General features: G+C 38.5%; 1 protein-coding gene across 4 annotated transcripts in view; it reads right to left on the reverse strand.

Annotated features, from left to right (window-relative positions):
* The window catches only part of fnbp1l (formin binding protein 1-like), a 47,820-nt gene that overhangs the window by 14,779 nt on the left and 10,663 nt on the right, over positions 1 to 22,378 (reverse strand). For all 4 annotated transcript variants that reach the window (XM_084388545.1, XM_084388546.1, XM_084388544.1 and 1 more), the window contains exons 2-3: positions 7,202 to 7,317; positions 2,448 to 2,498 (exon numbers count right to left, since the gene is read on the reverse strand). In XM_084388545.1, coding sequence (XP_084244671.1) covers positions 2,448 to 2,498; positions 7,202 to 7,317 — 167 coding nt within the window. The remainder of the gene's footprint in view (positions 1 to 2,447; positions 2,499 to 7,201; positions 7,318 to 22,378) is intronic.

Raw genomic sequence — 22,378 nt, forward strand, 5'->3', positions numbered from 1 at the left:
CCATTAAATAAATCAAATTTTGCCATTAAAACAAATCAAATTTTGCAAGCTTATCTCGATTCGTTAAATTGACAAACTGAATATAAGCATTAGAAGTCAACTGATATGTTTTGTTGTTGTTGGCTTTTTTTCCCCCAAAGACCAAAGCAGGGTAGCTAATATAATGCTGACATTAACACAATTGAATTGTCAGTGTAAAACCCACTGCCATCACATTTAGATATATTAGAAAACTTTAAAAGACCTTAATATGTATTTTTAGAACTTTTGAACCTCTTGCATCTGAACTAAAGGTTTACGTTCTGATATGGGACAATTTCTTGGACATTCAATGCCCTCATTAAAAATGAATTGCGTTTATCAGCAGTCGCACACAGCTTCTCCTCAGGTTGCCGCCATGGCCCCTGGGGGCCGGAAGTCTCTAGTCTATCTGTATGTTGATATTGACTAAGGGCCAGCCTGTAAGGCATGACTAGCTCACTATATTAAAAATCCCCCTTTACAAACACACAAAAAGATGTTCGTCTCTCCTCTTTAGGGATGTGTGTGTATTGCGAGGGCTGGACGGAGATGTTTTTGTCCAAAGCAAATGTCCCCCCCACCTCCAGGGTTGAGTTCTAATCAGCGGGCTGTCTGTACACTACATGAGGAATGTCCTGGGACAAAAACACAGGCTGGGAGAAATTATGCCTAACTAATGGAATTCATTACGGGATATGGGAGGGACTCGAGCTGACACCCATCGAATACTCCCCCGTTTCTGCTTTCAACCGTAATCTAGAGCCAACAGGGTAGAAACATGCTGGTTAGGAATGCAACTACAGCCAAAATGTACAGTGAAATAATGCCATGAGCTAAAAGTAAGAATGTATAAAATGTACAGTTGTAGTGAAACAAATGGATTTCATTATGTCATTGAATCCAACCGTAATGAATATCTAACAGTGTATTAGAATATCGATAGAGAGTTTTATTTTAGTATTACTCAATACTAAAATATGTTTTTATTAATATTTGAATTAGCTTTTAGTTTTATTTGTTTAATTATAATTTTAAAGGTCCTTATGACATGTTGCTTTTTGGATGCTTTTATATAGGCCTTAGTGGTCCCCAAATACTGCATCTGAAGTCTCTCTCCCGAAATTCAGCCTTGGTGCAGAATTACAGCCACTACGAGCCAGTCCCACAATGAGCTTTCCTTAGGACGTGCCATTTCTGTATCTGTAGCTTTAAATGCTAATGAGGAGGAGAGAGGCGGGGAGAGGTGGGGATGTGGCCTTGACCAGCTTGCGGCCACGGTACCATGCGCTAATGTTTACAGTGAGTGGATGTATCGCAATGGTTCGTAGACACGCAGTCGTTCAAGCTTTCCAGTTTGGAGAAGCACCTGAAGAAGTCGCAACTCAGCGGCTACAGCAGGACGTCTCCGAATGGTTAGTTTAAAATGTTGTGTCTGGATACGGTACTTTAGCTGGTTTGTTTATGCGTGCTGTTACAGTTATTATCATGTAGCTAACGCTAACCTACGTTGTTGGTTTTACATGTTGCTCTGATTTGCTATCGTTCTAAAGCTGTATTAGTATCTACATCAGTAATCTTTGTAGTTTAGAGAAGACTGTGCTCTGTTATGTTACATATAACCCATGATTTACTCCTAAAGACTTACCTCTACTCAATACCTGCTTGTCCACTCTGTCATATATATATATTCATTTGTACAGCCAAACACTGAGCAACTGCCATGGTTCGCTCGTTTGCGAGCCATGATGTCTCTCGAGAAAAAAAACCCAATATCGCGCTCGCACGGTCGTAGCTCATTTTCTCATGGGCGGGCCAAATCCTCTGGGCGGGCAAAGCAGAGAAAGGGGAGGTAACCTTTCCCCGTATGACGACATATAGGGAAGATTCCAGATTGGCCCATCTGAGCTTTCATTTTCTCAAAGTGGACCATAGGCAGGCTAGGGGAACTTATATTAATGTTAATTTTCATGCCATGGGACCTTTAAGTTTTTTTTTTTTTTTTTTTTACCATGTGGGTTTAATTATTTGTCTTTTAGTTTTAGTTCAGTTTTTAATTATTTCATATACTATTTATATTTTATTTTATTCAATTAACAAAAATATTTGTATTAGTTTTAGACAGTTATTGACTATCTATGAGGAAAAAGACTGCAGAGTGATATGAGAGACACGAATCTAGCCTAGCTAAGTAGGAAATCAGTCTTGTTCTCGGGACAACGATCAATTAAACAGTTTGAATATTTGACCAAGATAATGCCTGGACTGACCAATCAGAATCAAGCATTCTAAAGATACGTGTAACAGGCTATTATATGCTACATCCAATAATATCATGTTTTTGTTAGCTGCCATTAAAAACATAAATGGCTGTCAAAATAACCACTTAAAAATCTTTGGAGCAAGCAAATGTTTGCAATTTAACTCACCTGGGCTCATCCTCTTTGGAGCGCTTGGGGCAATATTTCTTAACCAGACTCCTGTTGGGCAACAAAAAGAACTTTTTAGAACTCTCAGAGAAAAACTGCTCATGTTCTGAATAGATCAAACAAAAGCACTCATTGGGGATTAGAATATCCCTTAACATCAAAACTAAAGTTATTCACACAACCATGAAGAGAACAAGGAATCTGTCTAGTGTGTTTACTATATGCATCACAGAATTAAAGTAGGCCACGGTAAACAGGCAAAACAAGTGATGGTATGCTAATCTGTCTTCCTTCTCCCCCCCGTCCCACGCAATATAAACTCGAGGGAATGAACACAGAAACGAATCTTCAGTGGGAGCTCTAGAGAGAAGCTCTACTGCTGTGCTCCGCCATGGAATGGGGGATGGTGTGGGGGGTCCGTTGAGTGTGCTCCGGGAGGAAGACAACCCAGACCCCCATCGAGCTGAATTAATGATGTTTGGCACTTCCTTTATTAAAGCTTCCTCAAATCCACTTCATGAAACAGATCAAACAAAAACTCACTTCCCTTCTCTTTTAGTCTGGTTATGATAGGTTTTGTGCACTCATAACTAAAGTGCCTCAGCATCCTTTTTCAGATGCAGCAAAAACACAAGCATCAGACTGATAATCAACAAAGAGTTACTTGTTTTGATGTGAAAAGAAACATACTGTATGTTATGTGCACTTCAAAGTGTAACGTTAAAACCCTTTTTTAACAGACAATAAATAGTAGAGGTGGAATACAGTCCAATTTTTTTTTTGTCAATGAGTGCATTTACATGCATGTTCTTAAACCGATTATGCTTAATAAGCCAATAATGAGTGTGGGCACGTAAACGCGTTAAACCGTTTTCCTTTAACAGCATAAGGTCAGCATGAACAGCTTAAAGGTGCATTGCGCGAGAGTCTGAGTTTTCGCAGAACTACGCCCCCTCTGGCGGCAAGCGAAACTGCAACCAGAGGTGTGCACGCTCACGGACCACACGCACACGCACGCTTGCACGAGCTCGAGCTGGTCATAACCCAAGGAGCATCAGCCGCACAAATCTTTTGTTTACAATCATGTCTTCAGAGGTAATAAAGTTTTAAATCTGCAAGTAATTTAAAATATGTGAAAGGAAAGGCAATTGAGTAAATAACACACTTATGTGTGAGGGAAAAAATGGGGGTAGTAGAAAACTTCGTTTTTTATTCCCATCTATCTCCATGTTGAACTGTGTTATGTGTTTACTGTATCCACTTATGACTATTATTATGGAAACACGTTCATGAACAATATAAGTTATAACTTTGTAAAAGCTCAAAATTGTAATCATGATACCATACCATACACAGTCGGTCAACAAAGTACACCCAAATGTCTCAAGGTAATAAACAATCAAGTGGCACTATGACGTTACCATAAAAGCCAAACAGGCTAATCCGCCGAAGATTTGCGGGGGTTTAGCCTGTTTTATTAATCAGCTAAGTAGCATATTCCAATAGCAATACATCGTAATTAAGCAGTAATTTGCGCAAAATTTGTGTCTAAGTATCTAACTTATATATCAGCATTTTATATCACAATCATTCTGAACCTGATCACTGACAATGGTAAGTTAGTAAAACCTATTCCGATTGTACATTTATCTAGCTTACGCTAAAGCATTACACATTTTATGGATCGTCATTTATTGTCATTATTGGCCGTATCAGACATTAGAGAATGGGATATATCTTACCTTTTTATCAAGAAAAAAGCCAACTGAGGATCCCGTTTGAGCCCTAGAGCAGACCGGAGATCTCTCCATTTGTTGAAAGCCTTCCCTATGTTTACTCTCGTCTTACCCCGACGCCTGTCTGACTCCAATTTGGACCTTTTGGTTGCACTAGACAAAAGTTCTCTTTTTTTTTTTATCTTACGTGGAGTTTGCGTTGGTGTTTGAAATGAACTACAAGCCGGTCTCTTAGAATCCATTTTCTACGGAGAATGGCGGCGTCGGCGCATACACAATCACAAACCTGCCAGACATATGAGCGTGCCGTGAACGCGCATGACGTCACGCCCAGTCTCAGATTCCGACCCGAATCCCTCTTATTTATTTTACTGTACAGGATTATAGAGGCAATCGCAGTGATCAGAGAAGGGCTCAGTCAGCCCATCAGGCAATTGTTTAAGCATGTATGGGTTAGAAAACGGGTATTTTTAACATGAAAAGTTGCGCAATGCACCTTTAAGAATAAACTGATCAGCACAGCTAGATTTTTGCCCCTAACCCCGATTTCACCCAGCATGTAAACACCTTAACCTGTGTTCTGCCAGCTTATTGAAGTGCGCATGTGTGATATGTGTGACAGGAAAGCATCCTTATACAGCAGATTTAAGCACATCCAGTAAGTGTTTTGTGGTAGGGGAGGAGAAATACAGCAAACAAAATGTGTTCTCATCTAATGCAGCCAAAGGACAGATAGTACAGTTCAAATATGAGAGGAGAATGAGTCAAAGTTTCCCACTGAAATTGTGAAATACTCTGGGGTTTTGTAATGCTTTAGCTTATTTAAAATCACAACTTGCATAATAAATAAAATACTCTCAGTGAAACACATGATGCTTAAATTTTGACGTCACAACCGGGGAATAACCTGTTTTTTAATAGTCTTGTAAACGTGGTTTACTTGCATCTCCAGGTTGTTGATTTGCATGTAAACCGATAAATCGGGTTATTTCAATAAACAGATTTTTGCTAGTTATCAGCGTATTGGTGTGCATGTAAACATGCTCATTGTATGAATAATTTTATATTACGGTGAATGTACACAATGGTATTTTGCATTAAAAAAAGGTTTTGTTAATCTGGCTATTAGATAAACATATTAATTGAATTAATCTGTTAATCTGCTAATCTGGCTATTAGATTAAGATATTAATTGAATTAATTAATTGCAATGAATGATTGCATTTGTAAGAAATATGTAATAAATATATAAATACTTATAAGAATATAAGAATATATTAATTCTAAATATATGCTTTGTTTTGATTGTATGTATGGAAACAGATTATTATTATTATTATTATTATTATTGTTTAATTATTATTTGATTATTAATTATTATTTTTGACTAATAAATGACATTAAAAACAAGGGTAATGTTCTTTGGCTCCATTCACCCCTCACTACGGAAACCCTTGAGAGAGAAAACCGTCATGGTGTTGCCATGTGTGACCGTCCGTGTCTCAGTGGGGGTTTAGAGAGCATTGTGGGACCTGTCAGGTAGAATGAATGTGGTACTACACTAGAACCTACAATGAGATTTGAGAGGGGGGAAGAGAAGCGACTCTATAACCGTATCCAGGCAACAGCAAAACGTCCACAGGGACCAAGACATCCCGGGAGAGGAGAGGTGAGGATAGGAGAGGAGAGAAGGCCCCAGCTGCAGTCAATGCGTGTCCCTTTGGCGAAAACACAGCGTGTCTCTCATTCTCAGTTTGATCTCATATCAAATCTTACAACTTGGAGCCTGCAGGGATTTTTGACCCGATGTGTCTCTCACCCTCACGCTGAATCCCAAAGCAAAAAGCAACATTACCACATAAGGGAATGATGGAGAAAAAAAACAAAACAATCAATAACATGGGTCAAGGCAGATGTGCTCATTAGGACAATTAAAGCCCTATTATAAAACGGATTGTTCCAACTTAAAAAACACCTGAAATTGCACACCAGTTGAACACTATAATAATGTGCAAAAAGTGTTTTTTTCTTACTAGCAACAACATTAATTTACTTAAAGGTAAGGTGGGCAATTTTAGAGCAGCTAGCAGTAGCAAGCTAGCTTTGAAATCATAAGATCCCACCCTCCCTTCAGAGCATCTCCAAAGCACATGAACACTCCGCACAGCCAGAGCATAGTCTGCAAAGCGTCAAGTGAGACGGCATTACATTACCTCATATCTCAAAGCAAATAACATGACAATAATAATGAACGTAAACAACTTAAAGAGCACTGACTTGTACCACCTGACTGCTGCAGATTTATTTCGCCGTTGATAGTGTTGAAAGAAAAAAGCATAAATCCGAGTCTAAGGACGTGCACCGCTCCGAGTAGAAAGTCATGGGTGGCCATCTCTTAATTACGGTAGTTATGGAGTGAGCGCAGCATAAGCTTGTTGTTTTGGTTTAGGGGGAACTTTAAAAGGCGGCTGCTGTTTGTTTGCTGCGCTCTGTGACTTTCTGTCCACAACTCTGCATAGCCTCATGGAACGTGCTGATGACGTGTGATATGGAAATACATACATTGTCAGGCAGGTAAAACCATCCTATTATTACATTCCGACAGAATGCAATGATTAGTTGATTATTTTTTGGTTTTAATGTGCAATTTTAAATAAACTGAACTTTGTGTGTGATTTCAATTAGCAAGCAGTTTTTTTTATGATAATCACAGATTAAGGGTAAGAAATTGTTAATAGATTGTTGTAATACCTGTAAACTTCAGGGATTGGTCACCATTAATTGACTAGTCAACCAAATTCATCATCATACAATACAGGGCTTCCTTGTGACCAATTAGTCAGCTAGTTAACCCAGATGATTCTATATGTAGCCTAGTTGTGTGCACCTCTCGAAACATGGCTACAAAGATTGAATCTGAATCAGTGCTTCAGTACTTCTCACTTAAATCATTCACTTTTTATTAGCCTATTTATTTCATGTTTTATTAACACAATAAAACCCCTATTAGATGCTCACCGTAGCTGCTTTGCATAGGCCTGCTCGATCTCCAGACGCTCCTTGACGAACTTTGCATAGCGCTCTAGGAAGTCGATTCCCCACTGCGTGTGTTTGTCGAGATTCTCGAACTGGTCCTGATCAAGGAAGAAAGCGGAAAAGAGAGAGAGGTCCAGTGAGAGGGAGTTTGATCTGTCACTGGGCTGCTGGTGCCAGACAGGAAACATGAATATGGAAGGACTTGTTTGAAGAATATTAAACATTTGCAGGGTGAGTGCAGAATATAAATCAATACTAAATAAACATCCACATAACAAACAAGGATTGTTTCATTGCTTTGAACTCATTTTCAACCAAGTCAAGATGAAAATCACTCTTCTCTTTATAAGGAATATTTAAAGTCAAGTCAAAGTTTTAGGAAATACTCCTCTGCAGTTATGTATCCTGCTATAAAAAAAAACGTATTCCTTCATTAATCATTTTCTTGGTGATTCTACGAGCCATCTCTTGCCATACACGAGACACAGTCCATGAATTTTCTTGGTGATGATTTTCTGGGGCAGGTCACCAGGTCTTTCCCCAACCCTTCCCAAACACACATACACACTCACAACTATGGACAATGTAGCATCTCCAATTCACATATACTGCATGTTTTTTGGATTGTGGGGAAAACCAAAGCACCCAAAGGAAACCCACATTGACAAAGAAAGGACTCCTGGCTCAGATGGGGCTCAAACCGGGGACCTTCCTGCTGTGAGGCAACAGCGCTACCCACTGAGCCGCCCATAGAAACATATACTGGGTTGTAAATGTAGGTACCAGCCTCCTTCACAAAATCTCACTGCTTTTATCTGTTATTTCAGACATGCTGAAAGATATCCGCCGCCTTCATACAGCCAGCTTGGATGAAGAATCGGATGAGCTGAAAAGACTGTTACATCACAATCCTCACCACCAACACGACAGCACAGACACGGTGGATCCAAACAGTCCATCTGGGTTCTGAGCAAAAAACAACTCTACGGAGGAGTAAGTGACATCTACAGCTTTACATTGTAGGACTATTTATGGTCAAGTCTCGGATGTAGCCAGACTGAGAGCGAGAACAAGAAGCACCTAAAATGAAACACTGAGTAGCTAAATAACTTTTTTGTTATAGAGGGATCACAATCACTTAAAATGTTTTTAAAAAATCTGTAAAAATGTATATATTATATAAAAAATTTATGTTAAATAAAAAAAATATTTTACATTTTCTATGTACTTATAATTTAGTTATATAATTACATATAATAATTATTTATCAAAACTATTTCTTTATTATTTACTTATTTTCTTTATTTTTTGTCACAAATGTGACCATTGCAGTTGAAGTCTGGAGCCCGGTGAGGTCTCAGACTGAAGACCTGTCTTTATGAACTGAATGTGAATGCCGCCACAAGCTGTAGTCTCAGTCTGTCATGGGTCAGACGAGGCTTTATGATGATGATGATGATGATCTCTGAGAAGTAGAGAGAGACAGACAAGCTGTGAATTAGCCCGAGGCCGAGCCAGTCTGTTCACAGGAGGCACAAGACAGTCTATCCACTGTTCACCAGGAGACGAGAGTCACAGTAATGCAGCTTCAAAGACTTGATCACAAAACCAAAAACAACTAATATCAAACAAACCATGATGTAATATAAATCATTTCTTAATGAGCACACATGCATGACTTCTCAACATTGGTCAAATATCATGACCTGAATGATGACATGATCATTTTAAGGTACATTATGTGACTGATTATGTCCACAGTCCAACCTGGGGTTAAGACAGCTAGCAGGTTATGAACCTACAAGCTATTCCAGCTCAGATCTTAAACCACTACACCACATGCCAAGGGAGAAGAGGAGAGCTTTGTTCTGAAGTTGACAGGCCGCCAGCGTACTTCCTCCACTGGAGAACAATGAACAAACGCCATTACAGCACCTTACGGACAGCACAGATTACAAACTCATTTAATCAGCCTTCCCCTGAGGACTTCTGATGAACGTCATAAGGAATGGAACACACGACTGATGAGAAACGCAGTGAAACCCATTAGTGAACCCAGCAAAAGATCCCTGACAATTCCCTGTGACACCAAGAACATGCACTACAGGACAGCAATGACACATTAACACACTGACCCCAACAAAATTTACACAGAGATAAACATTAGTCGCAAAAAACGGTTTCAGAGTTTTCTAGAAAGTTACTTGACCTCTGAGTTTTCTCTATGAATGAAAGGTCAAGCAGAGTCAGTGGTAACACTAACTAAGAATGTGCATTATTTAAGAATATTTACTGTATGAATCAATGTTTAATAAGGATGAGGATGCAGGATATAAAAATTCTGGTCAATATAAAATAGCCAATAATGATGTTAATGTAAAGGCAGATATTAAATTTGATACTCTTTTTTAATAGTATAATATAATATACTAAAATCTATCATTTAACATGCAAATTAGGCATGTCCAGATCAAGTTTTTTGTACCTCCAATCCGAGTCAGAAACTCAGTATTCCAATATTGAGTATCTGCCCATACAGAGTCCCGATCCGACACTTGTATTTTCCTAGTGCTTGGTCCACACTTAAATATTTAAGTTATTAAAATCAATCCAAAGTATACAGGGGTGTGCAAAGTGTTTCTCAGGGGTTTAAATGTAAAAAAAGGTGCATCTATCACTAGTAACTGCAATATAACAATTCTACAATCATTTTATACAGTGGTAGACATTGTCAACAGACTGTGCGGTCACAATTATGAATATGGGACTAATGATATATAAACTTCTTGTATTTTGTATACAATAAGCAGAATAATTGCAACAGTGGATTTAAAGGTGAACTAAGTAACTTTTTTACCTTAACTGAACAGCTTCGGAGTCATTGGAATGGTTATATTACTTATTTCGGGTTGAATGGTGGTCGTTTCGCACCCCCCTGGTGCCCGTGAGCGGAAAATTCGCACTTGCAACTTTGAGACGGCGGGTCGCCGGCCGCCGCGGCAGGAAGTATCGCGTGATATCAGGTCTCGCGATGTAAACAATTGCTTTACGGCCAAAAGAAATCTGCTCAAATACTGTCATTATTGCGCTCCCTCACGCTGTCCGAACCAGAAGGAAGAAGACGTTTTAAAGAATGTCCCATCTGCTTTGATGTCGTTGATCTACTAGCCTCTGGTGTCTGAGAATCACCAAAGAGTTTTTACAACAGTGTTATCAAATATCTATTCCGATGCTGTGGGGGGAGCTCTAGAGAGAAACCTGCGAGCAAAAAGCGAGAATACAGCGAAGAAATCCCGAAGCTACTGAGTGCTGCTTTAAGGTTAGAAAGCATGAAGCTCGCGGTGTCAGAATGCCAATCTGTCAGTCAAGAGACTCAAGTCCAAAGTGAGACGCAACCATAGCAATGAGTTATGGCAACTATGTTTCAGATAGTCTGACTGCAAATAAAAAGAAATCTAAAAGAAATGACTTTCAAATTATGTTACAAAAGTGCGCCTTATTAAAATATATATCTTTTCTCTAAAATTAATATGGTCAACAATCAGCTAATATCTCATAAATATAATCCAGCCCTAACACTTCAATACTTCAGTCAAGCCAATACAAGAATATTGGCTTGACTGAGCTCATCTGTTCAGTGGCTTGTATTTTGAGCTGACTTGGATGTTTCTGTTATACTGACAGCATCTTATTTAACTAATGACTGCATCCCTAATTTATCAGAGAATGAAAGAAAGAATAGAGAGAGAGAGACAGTGGTCCGGGACGATAAAGTGCAATTAAGATAAAACTGGAATCTCGTCGCTCATGCTCTGTTTGCACACAATTTCAGTAGTTAATGATTACTCTGGGCTAGAAATGTCATGACAGACATTAGGCAGAATCTTCAAAACACAGCGAGCCATTCAACGACAGCACCTGACAATCAAATCACATGGGGTGGGAGGTTTAAATCTGTACGAGCTCCCTAGAACTGATGAGAGCTGCATAAACATAATGCAGACGTGTGTGGGTGTTTCTCCAGGCCGGGAGGGAGTATTACACACAGTCCTGTCGGTTCAATGCCGGGCGCTGCTGAAATCGAGGAAATCACCTTAGCAGCACGCTGATGCTTCACTCAAGTGGAAAAACAGTATCCCCCCACCATCTGCCAGCCTTTAAGTGTCATTTAACACACACGCATACACAGCAGTTAAGGTAAAAATATACTGAGATGAATCATAACCGCATACTAGGGACATTTTCAAAAATGACTAGAAAACTAGCTCGTGTTAAAGAAGCCCAGTAAATCAGGCTGGTTTAGAATCATAGCAACAAGAAACTAATCAGGCACGTTTCTTAGGGACATCTGATTCTGGATACAATGCTATTGAGCACTACTTTATTTAAAAATGGTTTTTTTTTTTCAATATGTAAATGTAATAAATTAATACATTTTTAAAGATGTAATGTAGTCTTTAGGTGTATCTATACTGCATGTTTTTATTCTTGTACTTTTGGCTTCGCCTTTGCTCATTATTAAAGTACTAAAAATACTAGTATATGTCTTAAGCCCCTTTCACACAGCAATCGCGGTAAATTACCACAAAATTACCAGAGTTACTTTACCGGTAAATACAGAAATATGCTGTTCACACAAGCAATGGTGTTCTGGCTTGAAACCAGTAAGAGACCATTCACAAATCAGCAACAAAAGACTGGTAAATTCTCTTTAAACACTGAGCCGTTGTCTTCATTCCCTCACATGAGGAGAAGGGCTTCAGTTTCACTATCTGTTCGATTTGACAAAAAAAATTGATGTCTGAGTGACAGGCATAAGGGAGATGATCAAACAGAACAAATTTTTGCTCTTAAAAACACGAGACGTGCATAGTATCCAACTGCAGAGCTGCTGATGAATGGAAAAAGGCAGGGACTGTGATATGGTCATATCTATGCAAAGGTCAAAGATGTCCATACAGCGCATATATTTACATACAAAAATTATTGAAAAGCAGCTGAGCTTAGTGTAAACAGCGCAGAATAATCACATAATCTCCATAAGAACTTAACGAATGGCCAAAAGCAGACTTTTCTCATCAGCGAGTTCTGACTTCTGACTTCCACTCACACGGTAATCTTCATTCTGCTTTACGAAAATTGGCATTATACTAATGCCCTAACTACTTTAAAGGGCATAGGAACAGCCCCCAGCCTTAAACTCTAAAGATTAACTAGATTAACCAGAAATGTGGTCTATGGTCAGTGTAAAGAGGGACTTCTATTGAAATAGGCATAAATCATTTCACCAAATGAGCGAACAGATAAATAGAATGTTGCTATACCAATCAGCAGCACAGAGGGTTACCGGTTCCTGGAGTAGGTGTGGCTTAAAGTGATGCATAACAACTGGAGTGTCCTAGATTAATACTCACACGTTCAACGTAAAGAGGAAAATGCTTTCTTTCAGTATCAGTTGGAAAAAAAATTCTCTCTCATTTTTGTATTATTATGACTTGACTCAATTTTTAAACACCATATAAACATTAATAAATAAAAATAAAATCCATCTATCTAAGGGGATACATTAACTGCTCCAGGAAGGGAAAAATAGCAGCATTAAAAAGAAAAGATTAATAGCAGCATTGATAGCTCTAATATATAGCTTGTTCAGAGGGTTTTGAACTACACAAATGGCAGATTGGCCAACCAGCAGGTTCTCTCTAAATACACACAAACACACACCAAAACACACCTATGACATCCAACAAACAGCTTGAGCCATGGTTCTTGGTGGCATGTGTTCTCGGACTGGCCCGTATGCACTGACGATGAAAAGGAGATGGTGGTCTGTTAGCTTATTGTGAGGGTCTGTTCTTTTGGCTGGAGGGATTACACAAGCTCATGACTATGGACGCTAAATTAAAATCGTTCACACATCTTTGCTCACACTCAAAACCCAGCCTGTTCATATATTATACAGTGTAAATGAAACAAAGGCAGCAGCCAAGTGCTGGCATAATACATCCAATTCTCTGGCTGGTGCCCGGTTACGGTTGGTGCCAGAGTTTGGCGAGCATGCTCAGTTTCTATCCTTACGTCACCTTCTCTTCCAAGCACTCATGAATAATTAATCCCATGAGTTCCTCCAGGCTCCGCCTCCACAGACTGACTGGCAACTGCAGTTGCTAGGAGACAGAAAGAGGTGGGCCAATCTCAGTTTACAGAAACCTGATAGAGTTCCTAAAGTTAAGTCTCAAGGGAAGGAAACGTCCCAGACCCCCTGCAGAAGCAAGTATGCCCACTCGCTATAGCCACTTTTGATGCGCATCAAATGAGAATTTTCTGAGAAAAAAAGATGTGCTTGCTGAGGATTTCATGTCGTGCTTGCAAAAGGAGATTGGATTTCCCTCCGCTGCCTCAAGATGAGGTCTCTAATGCAAGGTGATTCCAGCAATGCTACTTTAACATTTTTCCAGACTTTCCCATCTCACGATTCTTGTCTCTCCGCTAGTTATTTTGTGTTTCTTTCCACTCCTCTCAGAAGACCCTGGTTGTTTTGTTCTAATGATGCTAAACAAGAATATCTGTGTTCATAATTTAAACATTCTCCAGCATGCTCTTCAATATGCAGAACTCTGCCACTTACATCTACTGTGGGAAAACACTAATAAATTGGAGCTTTCACAGATCACTGAACAACTATACACATAGTCTAAATATAGTTTAATGAATAATGAATAATAATAAAAGACAAATGATAACCATTGCAAAAGTTAAATAGATTTCTATATCTCTAGTGGTTGGTGTATGACAGTTATTTTTGGCAAAAATATTCTGAAGAAAAAACATTTTTATTTGGAATAACGTGCACTTTGGAACAATCATGCACAAAAAGATCAGGAACGTACTAAGAAAGTCAAGTCAACAAACTGACCTTAAGTAAATGTCAGGCTGCTGGACTGAACATTATTCTGAGAGGAGAACAGATAACAGAAAACATGGAACAGAAAAACATAAAATGAGTCAAACTCGTATTGTAAGTCGTTTATTTTAGAAACTAGAACTGTAACAGCCAGCAAGACTATCTATGAATCTAGACAGACTGAAAACCATTAACAAACTTGGGACTAGTTAGAGTTGAGATAATGGTAGCACTTGGGGTTACGTCAAAACACCTCAACAAGAAAACATTTCCAGTTACACTGCAGTACACAGCACACTAAAAGAAAACTTTTAAAACATTTGTATTGTTTCATTGGTGGTGTCTAAAGGCCGATCCGAAGAGCTGATCAGGAGACGCAAAACTTGAGACGATATTTTTATGCCCAATTGTTATTTATTGACAGTTTTACCGAATGTCTGTAAAAGACAATAAATTTGCGACATCATTGCGGAAACATTGCGACGACAACAACCCTACAGCAATGACAGCAAGTTACAGGGCTGTGCGATTTTGGCAGGGCTGGAATGACGATTACATCGTTTATGTAAATGTGTCGATTTGCGTGGAATGGTTCAATTCGTCGTGCTATTTATGATGGTGGCTCCCGGGTATGCTGAATACCAGCCGATGTTACAAAAATATCGAGCACGATCTAAAGTCTGACATGACTGAATAAAATGGTAAACCCGAAATGGCAAAACACAGCAGCACAACTTCTATGCAGGAGCATCTGAAAAGAAAGAAAACATCCCGGGGCTCTCTTACCTCAAAACGACGAGACAGCAGCATAAGTATTTGGACCATTACAGTCAAATTTTACCCAGCAATAGAATACAGTTGACGGTCTCATTTTGTGCTTAATAAGTCTGCGTTCACACAGCATTCTGCTTTTTACTAGCTGCCGTGGCTGCGAGGTGCGCGGCTCAAACGTACTCTCTGCAACCGGTTACTAAGCATTAAATACTGCTGTTGGTTATTTAAAATATCTAATGGATGAACTCATGGCTTGATTGGACTGACTGGACTCTTTCTGAATGGAATTTAACTATGCGCAATCAATCGTGGTAAAACTTCACCGTTTTATAGACACCGCCGCTATGGTTACTGCTATGGATATTATCAGGGCATGCTTGATTTAAAAAATAATAATAATAATAATAATTTTAAGTTATTAGCCTACTCCGAGTTGGAGTGGAACACGGACAAGCAAAGTATAATTTGGGCTTCGGGTTTGAGCCTAAATAGTGAAATACACACAGATATGTTAAAACGCTTGGCTTGGTGAGTATTTGCTTAAACACAGTCGGTTTTGTTTTTAGTGAACATAAACAGTTGGGAAATAAATAGCATGTGTATGAGTATATCGGATCCATGCATTTGGTCTTAAAGTGACAGAAGCCTAATATTCTTGCTGCCGTCTGTGTCCTTGATGTTAATCAAACAGGAAAAGACAGACAATTTCTCACTGCTATTTAGTAGGTTTAGTATCTATATTTAATTTATACAGAGAAGGCTTAAATAGAAGCCTTCAATTAGACCCACAGAGTCTATTTGAAGCCTTCTATTTATTCGGCGATCGGTATCGGTATCGGTATCGGTATCGGTACTGCTTCCAGTGTTCGGCCTCAAAAATCCTGATCGGAGCACCCTTACTAGTTTAATTGATCTGCTCTCTTCCATTTCTAACTCTGTACCATCCAAATACAAACTTCAACTCAGATTGCATGCAAAGCACAAAGATTTTAGAAACTCCCTAAAATGGAACAAAATGTTTTTTTTGAAAAATCACAGACAAAACAAACAAACAAAAATCTGGGGGTCTTAAAGGACAATGGACGTCTCAGGAGAGGCATCTTCTAGAAGGCAAACATCCTGCGCTCAAATAATGACAGGAAGTGAGGTCAGTACGTGAACAATAACATGAAAATCTTACAGAGTTCTAGCATGGTGGAGCCGTAAATGCGCAACTCTGATCATTGCAATGGACGTCTTGGATAAGGCTGGGACTGTCAGAGAACATAAAGAAATTCATGGATGCAAATTGTTCTTTGATGGCGCTTTGATATTTTTGTTGGATATTCCCATGTATGCCTAAAAGTTCAAAATTCAAATTGTCAGATCAAATCTTAGCCACACATGGAAGGAAATGCAAAAACACACACACACACACACACACACACACACACACAGTACACGGCCTGTTGGGGGGGGGGGCAGGGAAAGGCAGAAATGCCACCCTGTCTTCATTACTTGAATCAGAGAGTACAAGCCTCAGGCATTGTTTAATATCAGTCCTTCAAATTTATCCAAAATCTAGCTGAGAGACCCCAAAAAGATCTACAGCACTTTATCCAAATTTCATGAATTATACATGGAATACAAAAGAGACGCAAAGTACTTCCTTTGGGGGGTTTCCCAAGTTGGAATCTTCAATTAGAACATCTAAATACAATAATAATATAAACAATTATAATAACAGAAATAAACAATATATTTTACATGTGATCTACAAAACATTTAGGGTTGAATTTCCAGCAATAAATATATGTTTTCATATATACGGTTACGTGATATAAAAATGACTCATACCGTGAGTCATACCACCCACTAATTACAGTACTTTCAGCCTGAATTTTAGGGTATAACTGGGATTGTTAAATTCATGCCTTTTTTTAAAAGCTTTCCATTGTTTTGGCTAATCCATACATTAGCATTCAAATAGTTTATCTCAAGGCGCTTCCAAAATTCCCATCTGAATGTAGGATAGGGGGGAAGGGGGCTCTAAAATCTCACCACATCCTCACTACAACCTGCTGTGCTTAATGAAGTGCCCAAGGGCACCACCTCTTCCTCTCTTTCATCCTTCCTCTCTAGCAGCACAAGGGACAGGCCTAATTCAGCCTCCACATGGCAGTTCTTTTGATGCTGCCCAAAAAAGGAGAATCAAAGTAAAAAGGCGAAAAATGTACCTTGTATTCAGTTGCCAGCAGCAGTGAAACATTTATAGCTGTGGTTAACTGATCCGTAGGTATTGTGCTGGGGCAAAAGCTGACTGGCCCGAAAATGACAGTAGACCTGTGGTGGCAGAAATTTGAGTCTGTCTGCCCAACGAAAGGATCACATGAGGAGAAGATGCAAGGGGGAGGTGGAAGAGAAAGACAAAGGGAGACTGGAAGATCACTTTCAGCCTTTACAACTACAAACCTAGATTTTCATCCCAACGGCTTCTGTAAAACATCTGTTCAGAACACTACAGGATATAAGTCCCTCATGCAAAGAGTTTTTTTTTTACAGTATTGGAGAATAACACAAAGCATCATTACTAACGTTTCAGTAGCATTTAAATCAGCGTCAGAATTCTTTAAGGGCAAATATTTGTGCCTTAAAATTAGATCCTCAGGACATTTTTTCTAACCTTTAAAAAAAACACAATGCCCATTAAATGCTTAATTTCATTCAATTGTCAATGTGAACAATAATGTCTTACAAAATCAAATCAACATCAAATATAGAAGTAGCTGTAATGCAAAAGCTTAATCAAGCTCAGATGAAGCTAAATACATTTAAAAGACATATAAAAAAAATATATAAAATTCTACAAAATGTCACTTGACAATCTACAGTTTTAAACTAGCTTCCTCAACACTTTTCCATTCCCAATAAACACTCAGATGCCAATTGCCGGTGGTCTTAGCAGGATACAGCTTCCTTGAACCGATGACATGATCTCAGAGAAGATTCTTTGTCCTTTAAATGTTTGGGAGAACTGGCCAATGAATCACGGGCTTGAGACTCAAAGTGATCAGTCTGACTGCGGAGCCGGAAGAGGAAACCATATGGAAAAGGCCTCAGGAGAGGTCGTTACATAAACTATTACTTTATTATCCTACAGTCCAAGTTCCTGTCGGTGGCACTGGTCCATGAAAGCGAGGGAGATTGTGAGAAAGGGAGAAAAAGAGAAGGCTCACAAGAAGCACCCGGCAATCACATGCAAGTCATACCCAACTCTAAACACCAAAGTTAAACTTGCAATTTAATGTCAAACTAAAACCACAGATAAGTGTGACTCAGCCGTTTACAGAAAAGCAGGAAAGGCACATTAGTAGTGTTTCAGTCATCAAAAAGTCTTTTCCATTCCAGTTTACTTCAATGAACTGACTCGTAAGACTCAAGACCTTTGCCATTTTCAAAACCATCCCATGATTTATAACAAAAGAATGAACAAGAAATAATAACTTACATACTTTCACTGACTGCGTTATGAATGAAAGGGCAACATTCATAAAGAGGAAATGTTTTAGTGCCTGAATCATTATTAGGTCACAAGGCATGTTTGTAAAGCTACACATTACTGGGGTCATTAACTTGAGGGCCACTGAGGGTGGGAACAAATGTTGTTTTGTGGCGCTAAGGGCACTTGGACAGTTCATGTCCCCAGAAAACTTACTCCAACAACAAAAGACTGTCTGTAACATCTGATAAACCAGCCATCCGTTGAGTCAGGGGGAGCCACGTGTCAATTTTACTCATAAAAAGGAAACTCTCAACATAACCTCTAACCAATACGTACAGAACAAACTGGACATCATTGTTTGATTACTGAATAAGATCGTTTTACAGACCAGATGTGTCAGAGCATAACCAGACCCCATGAATGTCTTGATGAGTGCAGTAGTTGTATGCCGTTTCATTTTGTAACAGGGAGTTTGAGAGGGGTATGTCAAAAGGATTGTCTATTAAACAAAATTCAACGCAAGTCAACAATATTTGTGATCAGCTTTCCCAGTAGAGAAAGGATGTAAATGCATATATCTGTAGCACAGTGGCATATAAACAAAATTCAGGACTGTAAAGAAAGATCACTAGATCTTAATACAAAAGCATTTCTTGTATTAGCAAAAGGCTGCTTTAAGGAGATGGTGAATACCGGATTATTCATTTTAAAGAGATGGAGGATGTCTCCTGTAAGCCCATAAATCAGATTTACTCACAGAAAACTAATTATAGTCACTAATCAAATGACATAGCTGACCTAGAGGCCATTAAATGCCCTATCCAGCTTAGTGAGGAGCAAGTATGGTAATACAGAAATAGAACATTCAGATCCTTCATTACTGCAGTGATATGATAAATTGTTGGCGTACAGGACTGTGGAAACAGAAGGGAAATTGGGGAGGCTATATTTTTCAGACCTAAAACATTTCATTGGCAACGAAAAAGTAGCCAATAGCAGAGCGTGGATGACCTGTACACCATCTGGGCCCGAGTCGGTGAGGTCATCGCTGAGGTCATCGCTGAGGCCAAGCCAGAGAGTGACATTTCCTGTCTCCCTAAGGAGAACTACAGAGAAGAGCACTGCTCAGACAGATTGCATATGCACTCCACAGCCCAACGCAACAACAAACAAGCATATCAAATGTAAAATATGTTAAATAAACAATAAAAAAATGAGTTTGTTTGTTGTTTTTTACAAAAGAAATGCAGCAATTTGGCCACAATTATCACTGCAGCGCCAGTCAACATAACATTAAGCAGTGCTGAAACTAGCTGTCAGTGTGGGAGGTGAAACTTTCAAAAGTCTTTGTGAACGTCTGGGTGAGTCTACGTTAAACCAGCCTAGAGGTCACCACATGCACAAGACATCTCTATGGCACTTCACTCAATTCTAAAGGAACAAACTTAATTGCATAATTTAGCAATTGTGGTTGCATCATGTTGTATACTATTATTAAACAGTATGCTCTTTAGAATAACTTCCTGAATAAGTCATCAATAAACATAATAAAATGCATTTTAAGAGATAGTTCTGGTATATTTCAAACGAACTGAAGTATCAATACATTTTCCAACAATACAAATGAAGTTTCTGTTGTGACAGTACCAAATATTCCCTAAAATTGCTTGTGTCATGGTATACAGTATTGAATCACATAAAAAAAAAATTGTAAACTATTTCAAATAAAAAAAACACTGAAAAATGAAATACAATAAAACAATAAACAATTCAAGGGTATAAAGTAAATATAATTTTGATATATATAATTTTATCTATAATTTATATATAAAAAATTATAATTTTTTATATTATATAGCCTAGTTTTGAAAAATAAATTTTTAAAACCGATTGAAGTGCAAAAGAATAACTATAGCAAACTTTTATAAAGGATCAAAGCATTTTTAAACAATAGCTGGTTGACTGAAAAGCAGCAAAGATGCATTTTTGCGAAATTTAAATTGGGATAATATGGTATCTAGAATTATTCATAGTATTTTGAAGTACCCACGATAACAATGCAATGTAATATAAACTGTAATGTACAGTGCACACATATTAATCGAATACCAGCATGTCTTGTTCCTGTAAATGCAGCTCCTGAGAAATCTTTAAATCTTTAAACGGAAACGCACAAAAGAAGTTACAATTCTTAGGCTACGTTCAAACTGCAAGCCTTAGTGCTCAACTCTGATCATTGCTCAGATCCTTTTTATTTAATTATTTTTGGCTTTTCCCATTATCTTTAAATGTGGCCAATATCAAATTCCAGTGTGAACAGGTCACAATTCCGAACTGACCCACGTGCAAAAGAACGATAATTAAAGACGGCATCCAGCACGCTGTAATACAGAAGTAAACACACAGGTTACTGAAGTCAGCATTTACACGTTCATTTATAAGGTTATGTTCCATGGAAGCCAATGAATTTGGAGGAGGATGCAGATGAGGAAGAGGAGAAAGAGAGTAATGTTTGTCACATACAGTTTTCCCTGAAGTTTTGATTCTATTGAGCCGTCGTCATAAATTATGAAATTATAAATTATAACAGCTCACTGTCCTTCCACTAACTTCTCTGCCGTCTTCCATATTCATTGAAACTACATGTATGTAAACTCAATGGAGTGACTCACATTAGCGCAGAATTGTGATGAATGTCGATATATAGAGTGACGTAAAAGTCACATGAATTCCGATTTGACTGTTCAGCCTGAAAATATCAGACCTGTATATGATTTAGGACAACATATGGAAGTGGCCCAAATCAGAATCGAAAGATCAGATTCCATGTAGTTTGTGCAGTTCACACGGTTATAAAAAAAAAAAAACTTATTTTTTTGGGCCACTTTTGCCCAATTAGTTAAGTTAACTAAATTCGAATAAAAATTTGCACGAAAAACTGATTTGTAATTACGTTTTCTGTTACATAAACAATAGCTTGAGCAAACCATGCAGGGTACAGGAGGGGGCTGGATGATAACAACAGGAGATGTGTGTACTAATTATGTTCAGTACCCAGCTACCCACCCCCTTAAAAAAAAAAACAAGACCACAAGAACATCAAAACAAACATGGCTCAGGTTTCAAAAAACGAACCTGTCTGAGAAGAACCTGTGTCCTTCCCATACAGTATGTATAGCAATAGTTCACTCCCAATTTCCCAAACAAAAAATTCCATCATACAGTACTAATAAATCAAAGCTTTAGCCACCAACCTCTCCTGCTGTGTAGACGATACACTCAGGAACTTTTCAAGAGGGAAAAAAGTGCTATTGTGGAAGGTAAGATTGCCTAGTTACGGATTTCAGGGATATTAGGATTTAGTAGCTCTCCTTAATGTAGATTATATCTGCAGTGCATTTTCAAGTATTGGAAACTTGCCTGGAGCTATGCAGAAGGCATGCTGACACTGACAGCAACTTAGTAGACAGTTTTTGCAAGAAAACAGAAAGACTTCTTACAAATAAATTAGGGATACATGATATATCATGAATACCCCCATATATACATGAATCATTTTAAATGTTCATCTCCAGTCAATTCCTTCTATCAAATATCACATTTGAGAATGACTAAATCACCACCTGTGTTTGTTGTAACTTCTGTATGTCCAAGGGACACAATATTATATCTTATCATAGTCATCAAGCAGTAGATAAAAGGACTCACTCATATTTTCCCACAATGAGTCAAAGGGCCTCCTCACAAGGCAATATAATTTGTGCTCTCTGTGTGTCAGAGCCACATGCTGTTTTGGTCCGTTCCCAAAAGGAAATTGCCCACAAAAAAAACAAGAGCACTTCATGTAATGTACGTCTGTCCGAGCCATAATTTCAGCCAGATGTGTCTGTAAGCACCTGACATGGAATGCAGAACATTAGTACGTCATCATGCTGAAGTGATGGAAGTGAACAAGGATGAAATTCCTGTAGGAAACACTCCCCTACAACTCATTTTCTAG

This window comes from Rutilus rutilus (assembly GCF_951802725.1).
Source record: "Rutilus rutilus genome assembly, chromosome: 19".
In the NCBI taxonomy this organism is placed as follows: Eukaryota; Metazoa; Chordata; class Actinopteri; order Cypriniformes; family Leuciscidae; genus Rutilus; species Rutilus rutilus.